A 15,489-nucleotide genomic window follows, 5' to 3' on the forward strand; every position below is an offset into this window, starting at 1 on the left:
CAGCCCCCCTGCGATAAATGGGGGTGGGGGTGAGGAGTGAAGGAGACAGCCCACACTCTCAGCTCTTGCCCAAGCTGAGGATGCAGCCCCAGCTATTTCAATCATGCCAAGCATCTGTGAGGAAATGCATTCTGCAGAGCAGGCAAATTCCAGGCAATGTCAGCAAGTCCAACCCTTTGTGAAGATGATGATGATGAACTTCTGTGAATGTTGACATTCCAAATTTCAAGAGGGCTTATCTCTCTCATTGTGTGTGTGTGTGTATGTGTGTGTGTGTGTGTGTGTGTGTGTGTGTGTGAATGCCAGAGCTTTAAATCAGTGCCTCTCACTCTCGCCAAGATTTCTTGTTCAAGGCTAGTGCTCTCCCACTTGAGCCATGCCTCTAGTCCAGCATTTTGGTAATGAACTGTAAATGGAAGCCTGACCAACTTTTCTGTTCCAGCTGGCTGAACCTCAGGCCACCAGACGTCTGCCTGCTGAGACGCTGAGATCGCAGGTTTAGACCTCTAGCACTTGACTTCATGGCACATTTTTACAGGTGTATCAAACTAGAGCCAAGCACAATGAAAAAGGTTCCATGTGTCTGAGGGTTGAATCCACTGAGAGACTGAGTTGCTAAAAGAAAGGATACATTTGAGAGATTTCCAGATGATCACCACACATTTTTAATTAGTACTACAACTTAATTTTAACCTCATTATAAAAATGCAATGTGGAAGCCAGTAATCTGGCTTAGTGGTAGAATGCTTGCCTTGCCTAGCATGTATGAAGCCCTGGGTTCGATCCCTCAGTACCTCATACACAGAAAAAGCCAGAGTGGTGCTGTGATTCAGGTGGTACTGTGCTAGCCTTGACTAAAGAGTACTCAGGGACAGTGCCCAGCCCTGAGTTCAAGCCCCAGGACTGGCAAAAAAATAAAAAAAAATGCAAATGTGGAATGGAATGGATGGAAAAGGTAAGGGCTTAAAAAACTGCCCAGCAACACCAACAACCTCAAGCCTATGAATCATAAAGGCAAACTACATGTATGGAAAGTCTGAGGGAAAGAAAACGAATCCGTTCAGTAGACAGGAGTAAGAAGTGGCAGACACAGCACACGGAGGCAACGTGTGGCCCACCATGCAACGTCTTGTTGGACAGTGCCTTGGCCTCCTGCATAAATGCTGTGTCCCACAATGCTCTTGAGGTGTCCACTCAACCACAAAAACAGCAGGAGCGGGACACGCACCAGCCATCAGGCAACCAGTGAACTTTGGGGCTCCACTGTTTGGGCCCCCTCTGGCTATTTAGCCTGGCTTTCCTACCACTTTCAAATCAAGTTGCTCTCTCTACTTTAAACGCTTCCGCATGTTGTGATTTTTGTAATGGAGGAAGAAACAATTCTGTATCCACACATGGCATCGGTTTTTTTCGTTCCATCTTGAGAACAAGTGGGAAAACCTCGAAATAAACACACACAGAGCACATCCTACCAGCCATTGGTGACCACGAGCCCTGGCTCCTATGAGCCTCCATGTGAGAGACATGAACCCCACTCTGCACATGGTAGAGATGGCAGAGGCCCTGCCAGAGCCCCCCAAGCACACAGCAGGGGCGGCGATTACACTCACCCGGCAATGGATCACAACCACGTGCTGCGGGTCACTGTTCAGCCAGGACTCTTGCTCCTTACATATCGTACACATCTTGTCGAGGGGTGGTGCATGCAGCTCCGGCCAGCCGACATCCATGATCTACAAAGGAGAAACAAGAGCTGCCTCAATTTCCACCTGCTGGAGCCTTCAGAGGTAATCTCATGAGAATGCTGTTCATTTCCTAGAACCACTTCCTTAAGAATAAAGAAGGATGCTGAGCCAGGTAGGAGGCTGAGATCTGAGGATCCTGGTTCAATGCCAGCCCGGGCAAAAAAAAAAGTCTATGTGACTCTTAACTCCTATAAACTACTCAGAAAAAAACAAAACAAAACAAAAAAAAAAGCCGGAAATGGTGCTGTGACTCAAGTGGTTAGAGTGCTATCCTTGAGCACATAGAGGCTCAGGGACAGAGTCCAGGCCCTGAGTTCAAGCCTTAGGACTGGCAAAAGAAAAAGAAAAAGAGCTAAGGTGCAAGCCATAGAGCAATTAGTGCAAAGTCCAGGGGACAAGTTATGAGAGGAGACCCCCTACTCTAAAGCCACCCTCCAAGAGGACTCAGCCAGGAGGCCTTCACTGGATGGGTGAAGAGGACTGCTATTTTCCTTTGTTTACTTTAAAATAAAATTTAAAAAGAGGGGCTGGGAGTTTGGCCTAGTGATAGAGTGTTTGCCCAGTACGCACAAAGACCCAGGCTCAATTCCTCGGTTACACATACATTGGCAAAAGGCAAAAGTGGTGCTATGACTCAAGTGATAAAGCTCTAGCCTTGAGAAAGCCCAAGGATAAGGCTCAGGCCCTGAGCCCAGGACTGGAAAAAAAAGTCTCATATTCCTTTCCTGAAACAATGTAGACTCATAATTGGCCAGGCCACACACGTCTTCTAAGTACTCATCTCCTCTTTTGTAGCTGATTATAATCCTAGAAAGTCCTTCCCCAGGGTTCATTATACAAGATCAAGTGGAGAGGGACCACGGACCCCCAAAATATACAACAGGGGCCCTTCATCCTAGGGACTGCCAAATCTTGTCCTTGGGCTGGCAACTCCGGGGTTTCCCTATGCGGTGAGGCAGGTTCACAGGGACCAAGGCCTGTCCTGCAGGCCCAGGACACAATGTCACTGAAACACAGGAATGTTCCCAAGGAGGAAGCATTTTTCAATGGCTGATCACAGTTGGGTCCACATACAGAAAATCACTGAAAACTTTTGCTGTGCTCCAGAGCCAAAGCTCAGAGCAACTCAACACAGCCTTATACAACCCAAAGTGGCCACAGGGGGGTGTTGCTTTGCTTTTATTTCCTTTTCTTAAGGCAGAGGAAAAAGCAAAACTGTAGCATAGAATTCAAGCAGTGGACATAGTTTGAAATGGGATGGAAACTTTGGGACATAAACAGGAAGCAGGAAAATCAATACTCCCCAATCCATTAGAAGTAATACATTAGAAGTAATTACTATAAGATTTTCATGAATCTCTCCATTCCTTTCTGTGGACAGACAACTCCACCACAAAGAGAGCTACATCTTCAGCTCTCTTTGCTCTCTTCTCCTGGGTTTATCTAGCATAGATAAGATTTGTTTTGTTTTGGGATTTGTTGGAATGTTTTCATACACTTAATAAGATATGCTGAAGATGAGATAAAGATGAGATTCATTTATGTTTTATATATATTTTGTCCACATAGCCTAAAAGCTAATTTTAATAATCAGCTTTTAAAGAAATCATTTGGGGGCCAGGCGTTTGGCCTAGTGGTAGAGTGCTTGCCTAGCATGCACGAAGACCCAGGTTCAATTCCTCAGTACCACATACATTAAAAAAAGGCAAAAGCGGTGCTGTAGCTCAAGTGGTAGAGCTCTAGCCTTGAGAAATCCCAAGGACAGTGCTCAGGCCCTGAGTTCAAGCCCAGGACTGACAAAAAAAAAGAAAAAAGAAAAGAAATCATTTAGAGCTGGGTGCAGTGACTCACACCTGTAATCCTAGCTACTCAGAAGGCTGAGATCTGAAGATCAAGGTTCAAAGACAGCCCGGGCATGAAAGTCCATGAGACTCTTATCTCCAATTAACCATGAGAAAATTAGAAGTGGCACTATGGCCCAAATGGTAGAGTGCTAGCCTTGAGCTGAAGAGCTCAGAGACATTGCCCAGGCCCTCAATCGACCAAAAAAAAAGAATGAACTCATTAAATAACTTAAGAAACAGTAACCCCTCTGTATATCACAGTTTAATTTTTTTTTAAGTTTCAGTTTTAAAACTAAATAAATAAATAACCAACAAAGGAACATGCTGGTGTAGAAAGGCCAGAAGCCAGGCCCAGTACAGCAGCTGTGGGAAGCCTGGGGTTCAATCTCAATACTGCAAAATCAAAGAAAACCAACCAATTAAAAAAAAAATGTTTGTATAAAAAAACCAAACTTCACAAGGTGGGATTTTCTACTCATGGCGTCATTATGGAAGCTCACAAAGTTCCTGATTTTGAAGCCTTACAAACTGCAGATTTTCAAGTTAGGAATACTGGACTTCTGTGAGTGTTAGCCCTGGGGAGGAGACTGGATAAAAGGTACCTGAGTCCCCATTCTTTTTGTAGCTTTTTAAAATTATATAAGTATTCCAAGTTAAAGTTATTAAAGAAAAATGAACAAACCAGGGGTATGAAGTTCCTATTGTTCCTTTATTGGCTCACATTTCACAAAAGCTTTTAACAAAATACTTTTGCATAAACAAAGCAGGTATGGTTGACATTCTATCAAATTCAGGATTCAGAAGAATAAAATTCATACCTTTGGGTTAAGTTTTGCAAGGTCAAATCTCTTTTCTGAAAGGTTTAATACCTAAAAAGAAGAGTAAGAAAGCTTTTAGATCAATCAGTCGCCCATCCCCAAAGACCAAGAGAAGTGTAAGAACTGCATCTTATATGTGTTTTACGTTCAAGGTAGACAGGTTTGGGAAGGGGGAAGAGATGTATAATGTATGCATTGTGACAAAAAATAAAGTAAGGGAGACAAGGATGGTGCAATAAATACTTATAAATCCTACAAGAATCCTATATTCCATTTTGGCTAAACAGAACAAATCCAGAAATCTCTGTTACTTTGCTTTTATTGGAATGACTGTAAATATCACACTGTGAACAAACTACCTACACACCCATTGTCTATCCACCAGGCAGGACTTCCAGTTATGCTCAGGATAAATGCCTCTTATGGCACAGGGTTCTGTTCTCTGAGGAGTGGGCAAGGCCAGACACAGAAAAGGCCTGAATTCCTGATCGGACTGGAGACTCCACCCAAGCTCTGTGTGGAATCAAGCTGGAATATAACCAAGTAAAGCAAAAACAAAAACAAAAAAACAGTGTCTCAAGCCTGTAATTCTAGCTACTCAAGAGGCTAAGATCTGAGGATCGAGGTTCAAAGCCAGCCCAGCACAGAAATCTGTAAGACTCTTATCTCCAATTAGCCAATCAAAATCAGATGTCACTGTCACTGTGGTGGCTCACACCTGTAATCCTAACTACACAGGAAGCTGAGATCTGAGGATGACAATTCAAAGCCAGCCCAGGCACAAAAGGACCTGAGACTCTTATCTCCAATTAACCTCCAGGAAATGGGAAGAAGTAGGGAGGTAGCCTTGAGTTGAAGAGCTCAGGGACAGCACCCAGGCCCAGAGTTCAAGCCCTGTGACTGACAACCCTTTTGTTCCAGTAACAGGGCCTGTGGGACATTGTGGGGAGGATCTTTACCAGGTCACCCCGTGAATCCTGCCACGGGGATCATATCTGCTTTGCCAGGGCACCCAGCTCATTCTAACACAGTCTCTGCTGTGTTTCCAGCCCACAAAATGTATGCTCTCCATGTAACCACAGCTGTCAAAACCCAGGAAACTATGGTGTGACAAGATACATCACCAAAGAAATCCTGCCTAAATGGCTTGTGCTTTGGGGACTGTTTTGTTGAAAAAAATCTAATTGTCAAGTATATACAGAAAAAGAAATAGGGAAAAAGAAATGGGCTAAATAAATAAAACACATACAGGAGTCTTTTTCTAGGTTTTTCCAAAAGGCCTTTTCCCCAAAAGAAGCAATGGGTCCCTGCCTTGGTCAGTGTGAAGGGGAACTCTGTTCCTGACGAACCCCACATAATAAAAACGGACTCAGATCTGTCCAGCGCCCGGATCCTGGCCCTCGACATGATCTAATATGGATGGTGAAGGTGGGGGATCTGGGCATTCTGCCCAGTCCAGATGCAGCTTGTCAAGGTGGCAGCTGGAGTCCTGCAGGGCCTACCTCAGTGGCAGCTCTGTGCCAGTGGCTTTTGCCTATTATCCTAGCTACTCAGGAGCTTCAGATCCTGAGTTCAAAACTGGCTTGGGCACTAAAGTCAATGAGGCTTTTCCTTTTTTTTTTTTTGCCAGTCCTGGGCTTTGAACTCGGGGCCTAGGTGCTATCTTTGAGCCTTCTAAAGGCTAGCACTCTACCACTTGAGCCTCAGCACCACTTCTGGCCTTTTCTGTGTATGTGGTACCGAGGAATTGAACCTAGGGCTTTGTGCATGCTAGGCAAGCACTCTACCACTAGACCACACTCTGGGGCCCTCCATAAGACTCTTATATTCAATTAACAAGGAAAAAGCCAAAAGTAGAGACATGGCTCAAGTGATAAAACATCATGCTAGATCTAAAAAGCTGGGGAAGAGGAGAAGGTCCTCAGTTCAATCCCAACCAGGGCATCAAATAAAATAAACAAAAATGAAGGCAGCCGTGGAGAGAAAGGACCCTCGAGTAGCATGGTGGCTATTCTAGGGGCTTGAACCACAACCCTAATCAACAACCAGCCCAGAGCGAGGATGAGCCTAGGGTGGGGAAAAAGCACAGAGCCTCTGAGAATCAAGGGATAGGAAGGTGTCCTAGTATGATCCTACAGAGGAAACTTCTGAAAGCAGTTCTGGGCCAGGCCGGTTGCTCTGAGGCTGGACAGAGGCAGCATCCACCATGCCCCTGGTCTGTCCTAGTCTAGTCACAGGGAAGACTGATAAGGTGACAAAGACTGCCTTGTTGAGTTAGGTAGGATTAGCTTGAGGGTAGATAGGGCGGCAGCTTCAGAGAAAATAGGAGGAAACTATAATGTAATCCAAACAGTGATTACAATGCACAAGAAAAAAAAAAAAACAGAGACTCTGTGTGGGCTCCCAACCCTGGGAACAGGACACAAGGACATGAGGCCAATCGGAGGATGGGGGCGGGGGAGGCCGTTCTACTACATTCTACCCAAATGCAACATCCAGGGCCACACGCGTTTAGAAATCGAGCTACCAGCCAGGTATTGGTGGCTCACAACTGTAATCATAGCTGCTTAGGGAGCTGAGATCTGAGGATCAGGGTTGGAAAGCAGCACCTGCAGGAAAGTCTTGAGCAAAACAGCTAAATGCCTAGGGCTCAAACCCTGGAACCAACACACAAAAGAGGAGAGGGACGGACTGGCTACCACCCACAACTCACCAGGTAGTTGTCCCCATGCTTAGACTTGAGCATGCGTGTGACCTCCTGGAGGCTGTGCAGGTAAGACTCCTCAGAGCAGCTCGAGGGGAAGGACACGGCGATGATACGCTCTGTGATGTAGGTAAGATCCAGCACATGGCTATCTTCCATGGTGGGGCTCAGGATCATACGCCTGCCAGAAAGAAGGACCAGCCAGTCAGCAAAGGGGAAAGGGGCACAAAGAAGAGCATTTGCACTCCCCGGCTTTCACAGGAAACCTGCAGTACTTTGAGAATCTGCCTCTGTGTATCTTCTACACTTTCTCCACGCTGAGCAAAGCACACGATGGTGTACAACTCCTTGCATAGTTGATACAAGCTACAAGCTACTGTGGAGTAAGCAGAGAACCCAGAGCAGTGGTGCAGAATGCAGGTTCCTGGGGCGGGTGTCCAGGTGAGAGACAAAGAGAGATGGAGGCACACAATACTGTGTGTTCCCACAGCCATGACAGTGTAGAGAACTCTTGTAAAGATTCAGGTGCAGACTCAAGCTGCTGCTGCCTCTCCAGGCACTGCCATCTGGGCAATGCACTCTGACTAGTTCTAGAACCCTCTTCAGAAGCCCACATACCATCAAAGCTTAACTGTGTAGCCATCTACAGATGCAGTGCAATGCAGAATCCGAGCTCCAAACACCATAGATAATAAGAATATAATAAGTTGGTGCCATGGCTTACACCTGTAACCCTAGCTACTCAGAAAGCTGAGATCTGAGGATCAAGAGTCCAAATCCGCTGAGGCAGGACAGTTTGTGAGACTTCTCTTCAATGAACCACCAAAAAACAGAAGTAGAGCCGTAGCTCAGTATTGGGACAAGAGGAGGAGGAAGAGGAGGAAGGAGGAAGAGAATGAGGACAAGAGGAAGAGGAGGATGAAGAAGGAGGAGATTACCACAGCTTAACACAATGGCCCAGTCTTCCCCGGTCCTGGGAGATAGTTGCTGGTGCATGCACACTCACCTTGGAGGCTTATCACAGCGGAGAGCTGGGGCTGGAGTAGAACTCCCAGGAACCTGCAGAAAACAAGACATGGATCACACTGCGCCTGCAGCAGCAGGGTGTGTGTGTGGGGGGGGGGGTAGAAGGGGGCGGAGGAGGGGGTGCCCGCAATGACAGCTTCCATGGCTTAATCATCAATGGGAAGTCAAACACAGTCAGTGCTGGCCCACTTTATCACCTGGGGAGGTCAGGTCACCTAACTCACCAACAAGCAGTGAATGGGGCACCTACGGGGGCTTGCCAGGGCTGGCTAGGTGCCAGCTCAGCACTGCTGAAGCCTGCATCCCGACATGGGCGCCTCTCACAAAACATGGTCCATGACAGCCATGTCTGATGCTTCTCTGAGGAAGACAGCAGAGCAGGAGACACCCAGGGCGCCCCTCCATAACAATCTGGAACCATCTTCCAGCTCTCATTAAAGGAACGGAACACAGAGCCAGGCTAAGGGGCACAGCACTCTCAGTCCAGTCTGCACTCCACTGACATTGGCCCACAGAGATCTCAGACTCAACACACACCCTGAGGTGCTCACAGGAGCCCCACCGGACAGGAAATAACAGTCAGGAAAACCCACAAGACGTCTTAACCACTAAGAAGCTAGAAGTAGAGCTATGGGGTCAAATGACAGAGCACTAGACTTGAGTACAAAAGCTCAGGAACAGACGGGCAAGTGGCTCACACCTGTAATCCTAGCTACTCAGGAGGCTCAAATCTGAGGATCATGGTTCAAAGTCATCCCAGCACTAAATCCATAAGACTCTTATTTCCAATTAACCACCAGAAAACCAAAAGTGGTGCTGTGGTTCAAGAGGTAGGGAGGTAGCCTTGAGCTGTAAAGCTCAGGGACCAGCACCCAGGTCCAGATCAGAGTTTAAGCTGCATGACCCCTCCCAAAAAAAAGCTCAGGGACAGAATCCAGCCACTCAGTTCAAGCCCCAGGATTGACACACACAGACACAGACACACACACACACACGCATATACACAGGAGGTGGGGAGGGAGGGAAATCAGCAAACATAAAAACTTCCCTTTTTTTGGGGGGGGGGGGGCGCGCACGCTAGTACTGGGCTTGGGCTCAGGGCATGAGCACTGTCCTTGGGTTTTCTCAAGGCTAGAGCTCTACCACTTGAGCCACAGCACCACTTCCGGCTTTTTTCTATGTATGTGGTACTGAGGAATCGAACCTTGGTCTTCATGCATGCTAGGCAAGCATTCTACCACTAGGCCAAACTTCCAGCCCAAAACTTCCACGATGGCTCACGCCTGTAATCTTAGCTACTCAGGAGGCTGAGACCTGAGGTTCGTGGTTCAAAGCCAGCCCCGGCACTAAAGTCTGTGAGACTCTTTCTCCAATTAGCCACCAGAAAACCAGAAGTGGCGCTGTGGCTGAAGGGGTAAGGCAGTAGCCTTGAGCTAAAGAGCTCAGGGACAGCGTCCAGGCCCAGAGTTGAATCCTATAGCCAATCTAAAAAAAAAGTAAAGAGAACCTGGGCATGGTGGCTCTCTCCTATAATCCTAGCTACACAGGAAGCTAAGATCTGAAGATCCTGGCAGGAAAGTCCATGAGACTCTTATCTCCAATTAATCACCAGAAAACCAAAGTGATACTGTGGCTCAAGTGATGGAGGGCTAGCCTTGAGCACAAAAGCTCAGGGACCGTGCCGAGGCACTGAGTTCAAGTCAGGAAGAAAAAAAAAAAAAAGAAGTGAGGAGATAGGTCAGACAGAGACAAAATCTGTCCTGTTCTGATATCCTCTGAATCTAGTGTCATACTACATAGACTAGAGAAGGGTGTGTATGCAAATCTGAACAGCTGAACAGCATACAACTGAATCCACTGGCGTTTTTTGTTTTTTTTTTTTAATCAGGAACTATGTAATTTCCAAGATAGGAGCCAAAAGGAGAATTACTCAGCTATCAACATTAAGAAGTCTAAACCTGAGCCAATCCAAAGGCAGAAAGAGTTGACCTTCACATAGGTGGCCTGCAAGAATCCATGGCAGCTCATCTTCCTGACAACTCCCCAAAGGATATAAAGGGATGAGCACAGAAATGAGAGAATCTTGCCCACTTAGAACTAAAGCAAAGTGACTTATACCTGTAACTCGAAGCTGCTCAGGAGTCTGAGACCTGAGGATCAAAGTTCAAAGCCAGCCCAAATAGGAGAGTCTATGAGATGCTTATCTGCAGTTAACCACTGAAAAGCTACAAGTGATGCTGTGTCTCAAGTGTTAGAGCCCCAGAATTGAATGAAAAAGTTAAAGGACAAAGCCCAAGCCCCAAGTGGAAGCCCTACTGCTACCACCAAAACCAAACAAACAAAAACTCAGAAGCCTCAAGGCCATCTTTCCAGAATCACAGAGAACTGCATGCCCATATGTTTCCTCAGCTCCAGCCCAGCAAGTGTGAGTCACTCAGCCCCCTCTCCAGGGAACAGCACAGGCTACCACAAATCCTGCACAGTACTTGGCACCAGCCCAAATCCTGTATTGCAGACAGCAGCACCCCTGGGTCCCAGGCCAGGCGGATGCTTTACCTAGAACCACGTTAACCCACGGTTCACTAGCCCATCCTGGAGGGCCTGTCTCAGCCCCAAAGACCCATAGACAGAGATCCTCAGTGAGGGACAGTCCAGCCCTGAGCCAAAGAGGAGAGAAAAATTGTGTTAATCAATTCATCTTTTCTACCCCTGCTCCAAGTGTGGCAGAGCCATTCATCTGAACCATTAGGGGGTGTCAATGTGGTGGCATCACCTTCCTGGGGTCAGGGTAGGGCTCCCACATTCCTTGAGGAACCCATGACATGGGTTGAGATGTCAAGAATGGAGTCTTGGCTACATGCCGTATGGCTTCAGCTGCCTGCAGCCTTTCTGCCTGATGACACAGCAACAGTATGTCTCTGGATGTCTTTATTTGATAGGAAAGAGTAGATCTGGATTTGAGATGCATTCACCTCCACTGTACCCACAATACATTTCTCAGCTTCAAGGGGGCTGGAATGTTAACATGAACTGAAGTGTCCTTAATTCTAACCATGACCTTGGAAGTCCCCGCTTGGAGGCACCAGTCCTGCAGATCTGTGAGTTCAGCTCACATCCCAGGCATGCAGCAGAACAGGACTGTCATTCTGGTCCTCAGAAGCCTTCCTTGAGGCCACAATTTTCCCTGTGTCCTAGCAAAGCACCTGGGAAAAGGGAGCCAGAGCCTTGCTGGGTCAGAAGGGAAATCTGCAAACCACAAAGTGCCCTGCCAGTCTCCACAGGCCCACACCTCCCTCACCTGCGTCCTGCTTGGCAGACACTTATCACAGCCTTCACTTTCCACAGGTGCCCAAGAAAGCAAGGAGGGGGATAGGCTGAGGCAGACTCCATGGTGAAGGTCAACCCTGTAAGTCACAGCCCTGCCAAGTCTTCCAGCTCCCAGCCCGTTGAGCCACTGGCTCCCCCACTGTGTGACCAACCAACTGGCTTGGGTGGTCAAGGAGTCACCATCTTACTAACACTAAACCTTAACAGCAGTAAGGTCAGATATGTGGGGGCCTCAGCCCTAGAATGCACAAGATAACTAAGATGCAAAAAAAGAAAGAACTGAACAACCTATAATTACTCATTTAAACATTAATATGTTGGGAGATATTAAATACTCATTCCTTGCTAAGGATTTTACTATTTAGAGGAAACACAGCAATATGTGATCTGGCAGCCCTGTGGAATCTAAACCTCAGTGGCCATCTCTCACTGGACAGCTAGAATCCCACAGCCATGACAGTCTGTGGGGCCACACTGCATATGAAGGGGCAGACTCTAGCCAGGCACCAGAGGCTCAGAGCTGCAAAACTAGCTAATCAGGAGGCTGAGATCTGGGGATCACGGTTTGAAGGCAGCCGAGGGAAGAAAAGTCCATGAGATTCTTTATCTTCATTGAAGCTGCAAAAAACAGGAAATGGATCTGTGACTCTCGAGTGGTAGAGCACTAGCCTTGAGGGAGAAGAGCTCGGGGACAGCATCCAAACCCTGAGTTCCTATTCCAGTACTCAATGGACACATACACACACACACAAAAAGAGAGACAGAAAGAAAGAGGGCTAGAAAGAGGGGGGAGGGAAGGAGAGAGGGAGTAAAAGAGGCCAAATTCTATCTACACTTCCTAAGTCACAAATTGGGTAGAAGATACAGGCTGTGGAGCAAAGGGTATGAAAACAAACCCACCCTCTGTTGGCAGAAACTAAAGTTCAAATTTGGCCGCTGTGTCCTTTCAACGCACTCTGCCAGGATCAGAATTGCCATGTTCCTCCCAGGACAGTACTCCACTGTTGCCTTAAACCATACAGGGCTGTTAGAAAAGTTGATATTCACAGAATGCCCACCAGCGCCCCATCCTACCGTATCACCACTCACAGTGTGACACCATCCTCTGAGCCTGGTCCTTTTCCCCACCTTACAGGGCCCCACTGGCCAGATTCAATAAGGAAAGATACAAAGAGTGTAGCACACACCCATGGCTGGTAGTTAAGTGATGTGTAAATAAATAAGTACAGACCCAGTCGTCGACTGTGTGCTGTGCACTTTCCCTACCAATCCTTAAGTTTAGTGTAGTTTCCCAGGTGCAATCACTCCTCTACTGCCTGTTTTGCAGATGGAAGAAGAAGAGAAATAGATAATGGGTAGCATTCTGACAGTCACCTAGCCAGTAAAACCATTTCCTCCCTTAAGAATGAAAACTCTGGGGCTGGGAGTTTGGCCTAGTGGTAGAGTGCTTGCCTGGTATGCACAAAGACCCAGGTTCAATTTCTCGGTACCACATACATAGGAAAAAAAAAGCCAGAAGTGGTACTGTGACAAGTGGTAGAGCTCTAGCCTTGAGAAAGGCCAAGGACAGTGCTCAGGCCCTAAGTCCAAGCCCCAGGACTGGCAAAAAAAAAAAAAGAATGAAAACTCTGAGAGGTCAGCAGGAGCATGGCCTAATGGTAGAGTGCTTGCCTAGCATGCATGAAGCCTTGGATTTGATTCCTAGGTACTCCATAAATACACACACACACACACACACACACACACACACACACACACACACACACCATAAAAAACAAAACAAAACAAAACAAAAACAAAAAAAACCCAGAAGTGATGCTGTGTCCCAAGTGGTAGAGCGCTAGCCTTGAGCAAAAAAAAGCTCAGAGACAGTGCTCAGGCCCTACATTCAAATCCTAGGACTAGCAAACCAACCAAACAAACAAAAAGGCATTAAATAGATAGTTTACAAATTATCTATGAGTAGGTTATATATCAATGACTGTATTATTGTGGCAAAAAAAAAATCTCAACTTAAACTACTAAAAATGAAAAAAGAAGGAAAACCCAAGACATAAATTATCAAAATTACCAGTCAGAATTTTTTGTGTTCCTTAATTAGACATGAGCAATAATGATAGGAATGACCAGATAAAACAGAATAGACTAGAATAACATGACTTTATCACTGAGTTCAACTGTAAAAGCGAATGCCATGCCCAGAGTGATATTCGCCTGCTGTCATTTGTCACCCACTCTCCCCGGGGTCCTGGCCTCCTCTGTCCTGAAGTCTGGCTGGGTTATAGCCATATGGAAGGGAGGTCCAGGGCTGGCCGGGGAGAAGACCCAGTATGAAGTTTTATAAGCAAACCTGGGGCTCGCCTTTGCTCTCTTTGCACAGAATAAACTTCCCAGGAAGGAGTCAACAGGCATGGTGGATGATGGTGCAACCGGCCACCTTAGGGAGTCAGCCAGGAGCTGGGAACTTACTGTGCGAAGCCGGGGCAGCCCTGCTGAAGCTGCTTCTCCTTCCACAGTGGCTTTTCCTAAGCCATCACTGCTGGCTCCCACGGCCGAAAGTCAAAGCCCCCTCTTCACACTCACAGCACGCTCAGGACAGGAGGGAAATGGAGTGGCGGGGTAGGTGGTAGAGGCCTCTTGGAGTAGGGGAGGCTCAGAGCCACAGATAGGAGTGGCAGGCGGGTGCACCCAGCCAAGACCAGCCGTCATGTTTGCTCATAGGCAAGGACAATGTCAGCCCAGGGCTGCGGGCCAGGCTCTCAGGGCTTCTGGAATAAGAGCCTACTGACAAGGAGAGCCTTCTGACCCAGAAGCTGAGCCCAGACCAGGCCACCCAGAGGTCTGCCCTCTGGGGCTTGACAATGAAGCTTGTCCTCCAGGAAAAATCATAATAATAATCAAGTAAACCTGCTGTGAGTTCCAGAAAGGGCAAGAACTCACTTCAGTACTCTTGAACCATGTGCAATGCCTCCTGCCAGCCCACCTTCCACCCTCCTCCCTGCTCCCCTTCTCACCTCACCTCTCCTCTACTTCTTTCCATTCCTTGACTAGATCTCACTCCAAGCTGAATCTGAGAGGACTTTCCCAGTGATTACAAATCTAATTAATCAAAAATATTAAAATAAAAAACAAACCAAGAACAAGTAGACAGAACCAAGGTCAAAGACAAGCTGGTTAGACCAGAAAAGAAAGAAAGGTTTGTGTGGTAAAATCTTGGTACTGAAAGGAATTGGTGCTCAACCGGTTCTGACTGGCCTCCAGGCCAAAACATAAAAGGAGATTGTGGCTGAGGGTGACAGAGCTTGGTGACAAGCAAGGACGTTAAGGCCACTCACCTGAGGGAGGTAAGGCTTAACTGTCACCTGGCACTGAGAGCTAGCAGGAAGAACACCAATCTTCCAGCCCATCCTGGTAGCCAGCTGTCAGACCCGCCATGCTCAAAAGAAGCTTCCTTATGAAAGGTCTTAAATTCACAGCGAGGGGGGGGTGTACTTTCTCATCTGATGATCCGTATGTACACTGCTATTCTTCTCATTTTATTATTTCATGCAAAAGCATTCATTCGCATAAAAAAAATTAAAAAGAGGGGGGAAGGTTGGTGCCTGTGGCTCATGCCTGTAATCCTAGCCACTTAGGAGGCTAAGATCTGAGGGTTGTGGTTTGAAGCCAGCCTGGGAAGGAAAAGTCCGTGAAATTCTTATCTTCAATAAAATACTCAGTAAAGGCAGGAGTGACACTATGGCTCAAGTGGTAGAGCACTAACCATGAGTACAAACAGGCTCAGGGACAGCACTCAGGCCCTGAGCTCAAGCCCCAGGACCTTCCCAGCCCCTGCCCATCCCCCCCAAAAAGAGGTGAAAAGAACCATGTGCCAGTTAATCACACTTGTAATCTCAGCTACTCAGAAGGCTGAGATCTAAGGATCATGGTTCTAAGCCAATCTGGGTAGATAAGTCCAATAGATTTGTATCTCCAACTAATCAGCAAACAGCTGAAAAATGGAACTGTGGCTCAAGTGGTAGAGC

General features: G+C 47.1%; 1 protein-coding gene across 5 annotated transcripts in view; it reads right to left on the reverse strand.

Moving 5' to 3' along the window:
• Tns3 (tensin 3) overlaps window positions 1-15,489 on the reverse strand; it is a 208,695-nt gene that overhangs the window by 97,397 nt on the left and 95,809 nt on the right. For 4 of the 5 annotated variants that reach the window (XM_090332534.1, XM_090332532.1, XM_090332533.1 and 1 more), the window contains exons 5-8: window positions 8,118-8,170; window positions 7,121-7,292; window positions 4,408-4,458; window positions 1,611-1,733 (exon numbers count right to left, since the gene is read on the reverse strand). In XM_090332534.1, the coding sequence (XP_090188660.1) occupies window positions 1,611-1,733; window positions 4,408-4,458; window positions 7,121-7,288 (342 nt within the window). In that variant the 5' untranslated portion in view covers window positions 7,289-7,292; window positions 8,118-8,170. Of the gene's footprint in view, window positions 1-1,610; window positions 1,734-4,407; window positions 4,459-7,120; window positions 7,293-8,117; window positions 8,171-13,933; window positions 14,166-15,489 lie in introns of those variants that run through there. The other variant, XM_090332531.1, reaches the window with a different exon arrangement.

This window comes from Megascapheus bottae, chromosome 5 (assembly GCF_031878675.1).
Source record: "Megascapheus bottae isolate mThoBot1 chromosome 5, mThoBot2.hap1, whole genome shotgun sequence".
Taxonomy (NCBI): Eukaryota; Metazoa; Chordata; class Mammalia; order Rodentia; family Geomyidae; genus Megascapheus; species Megascapheus bottae.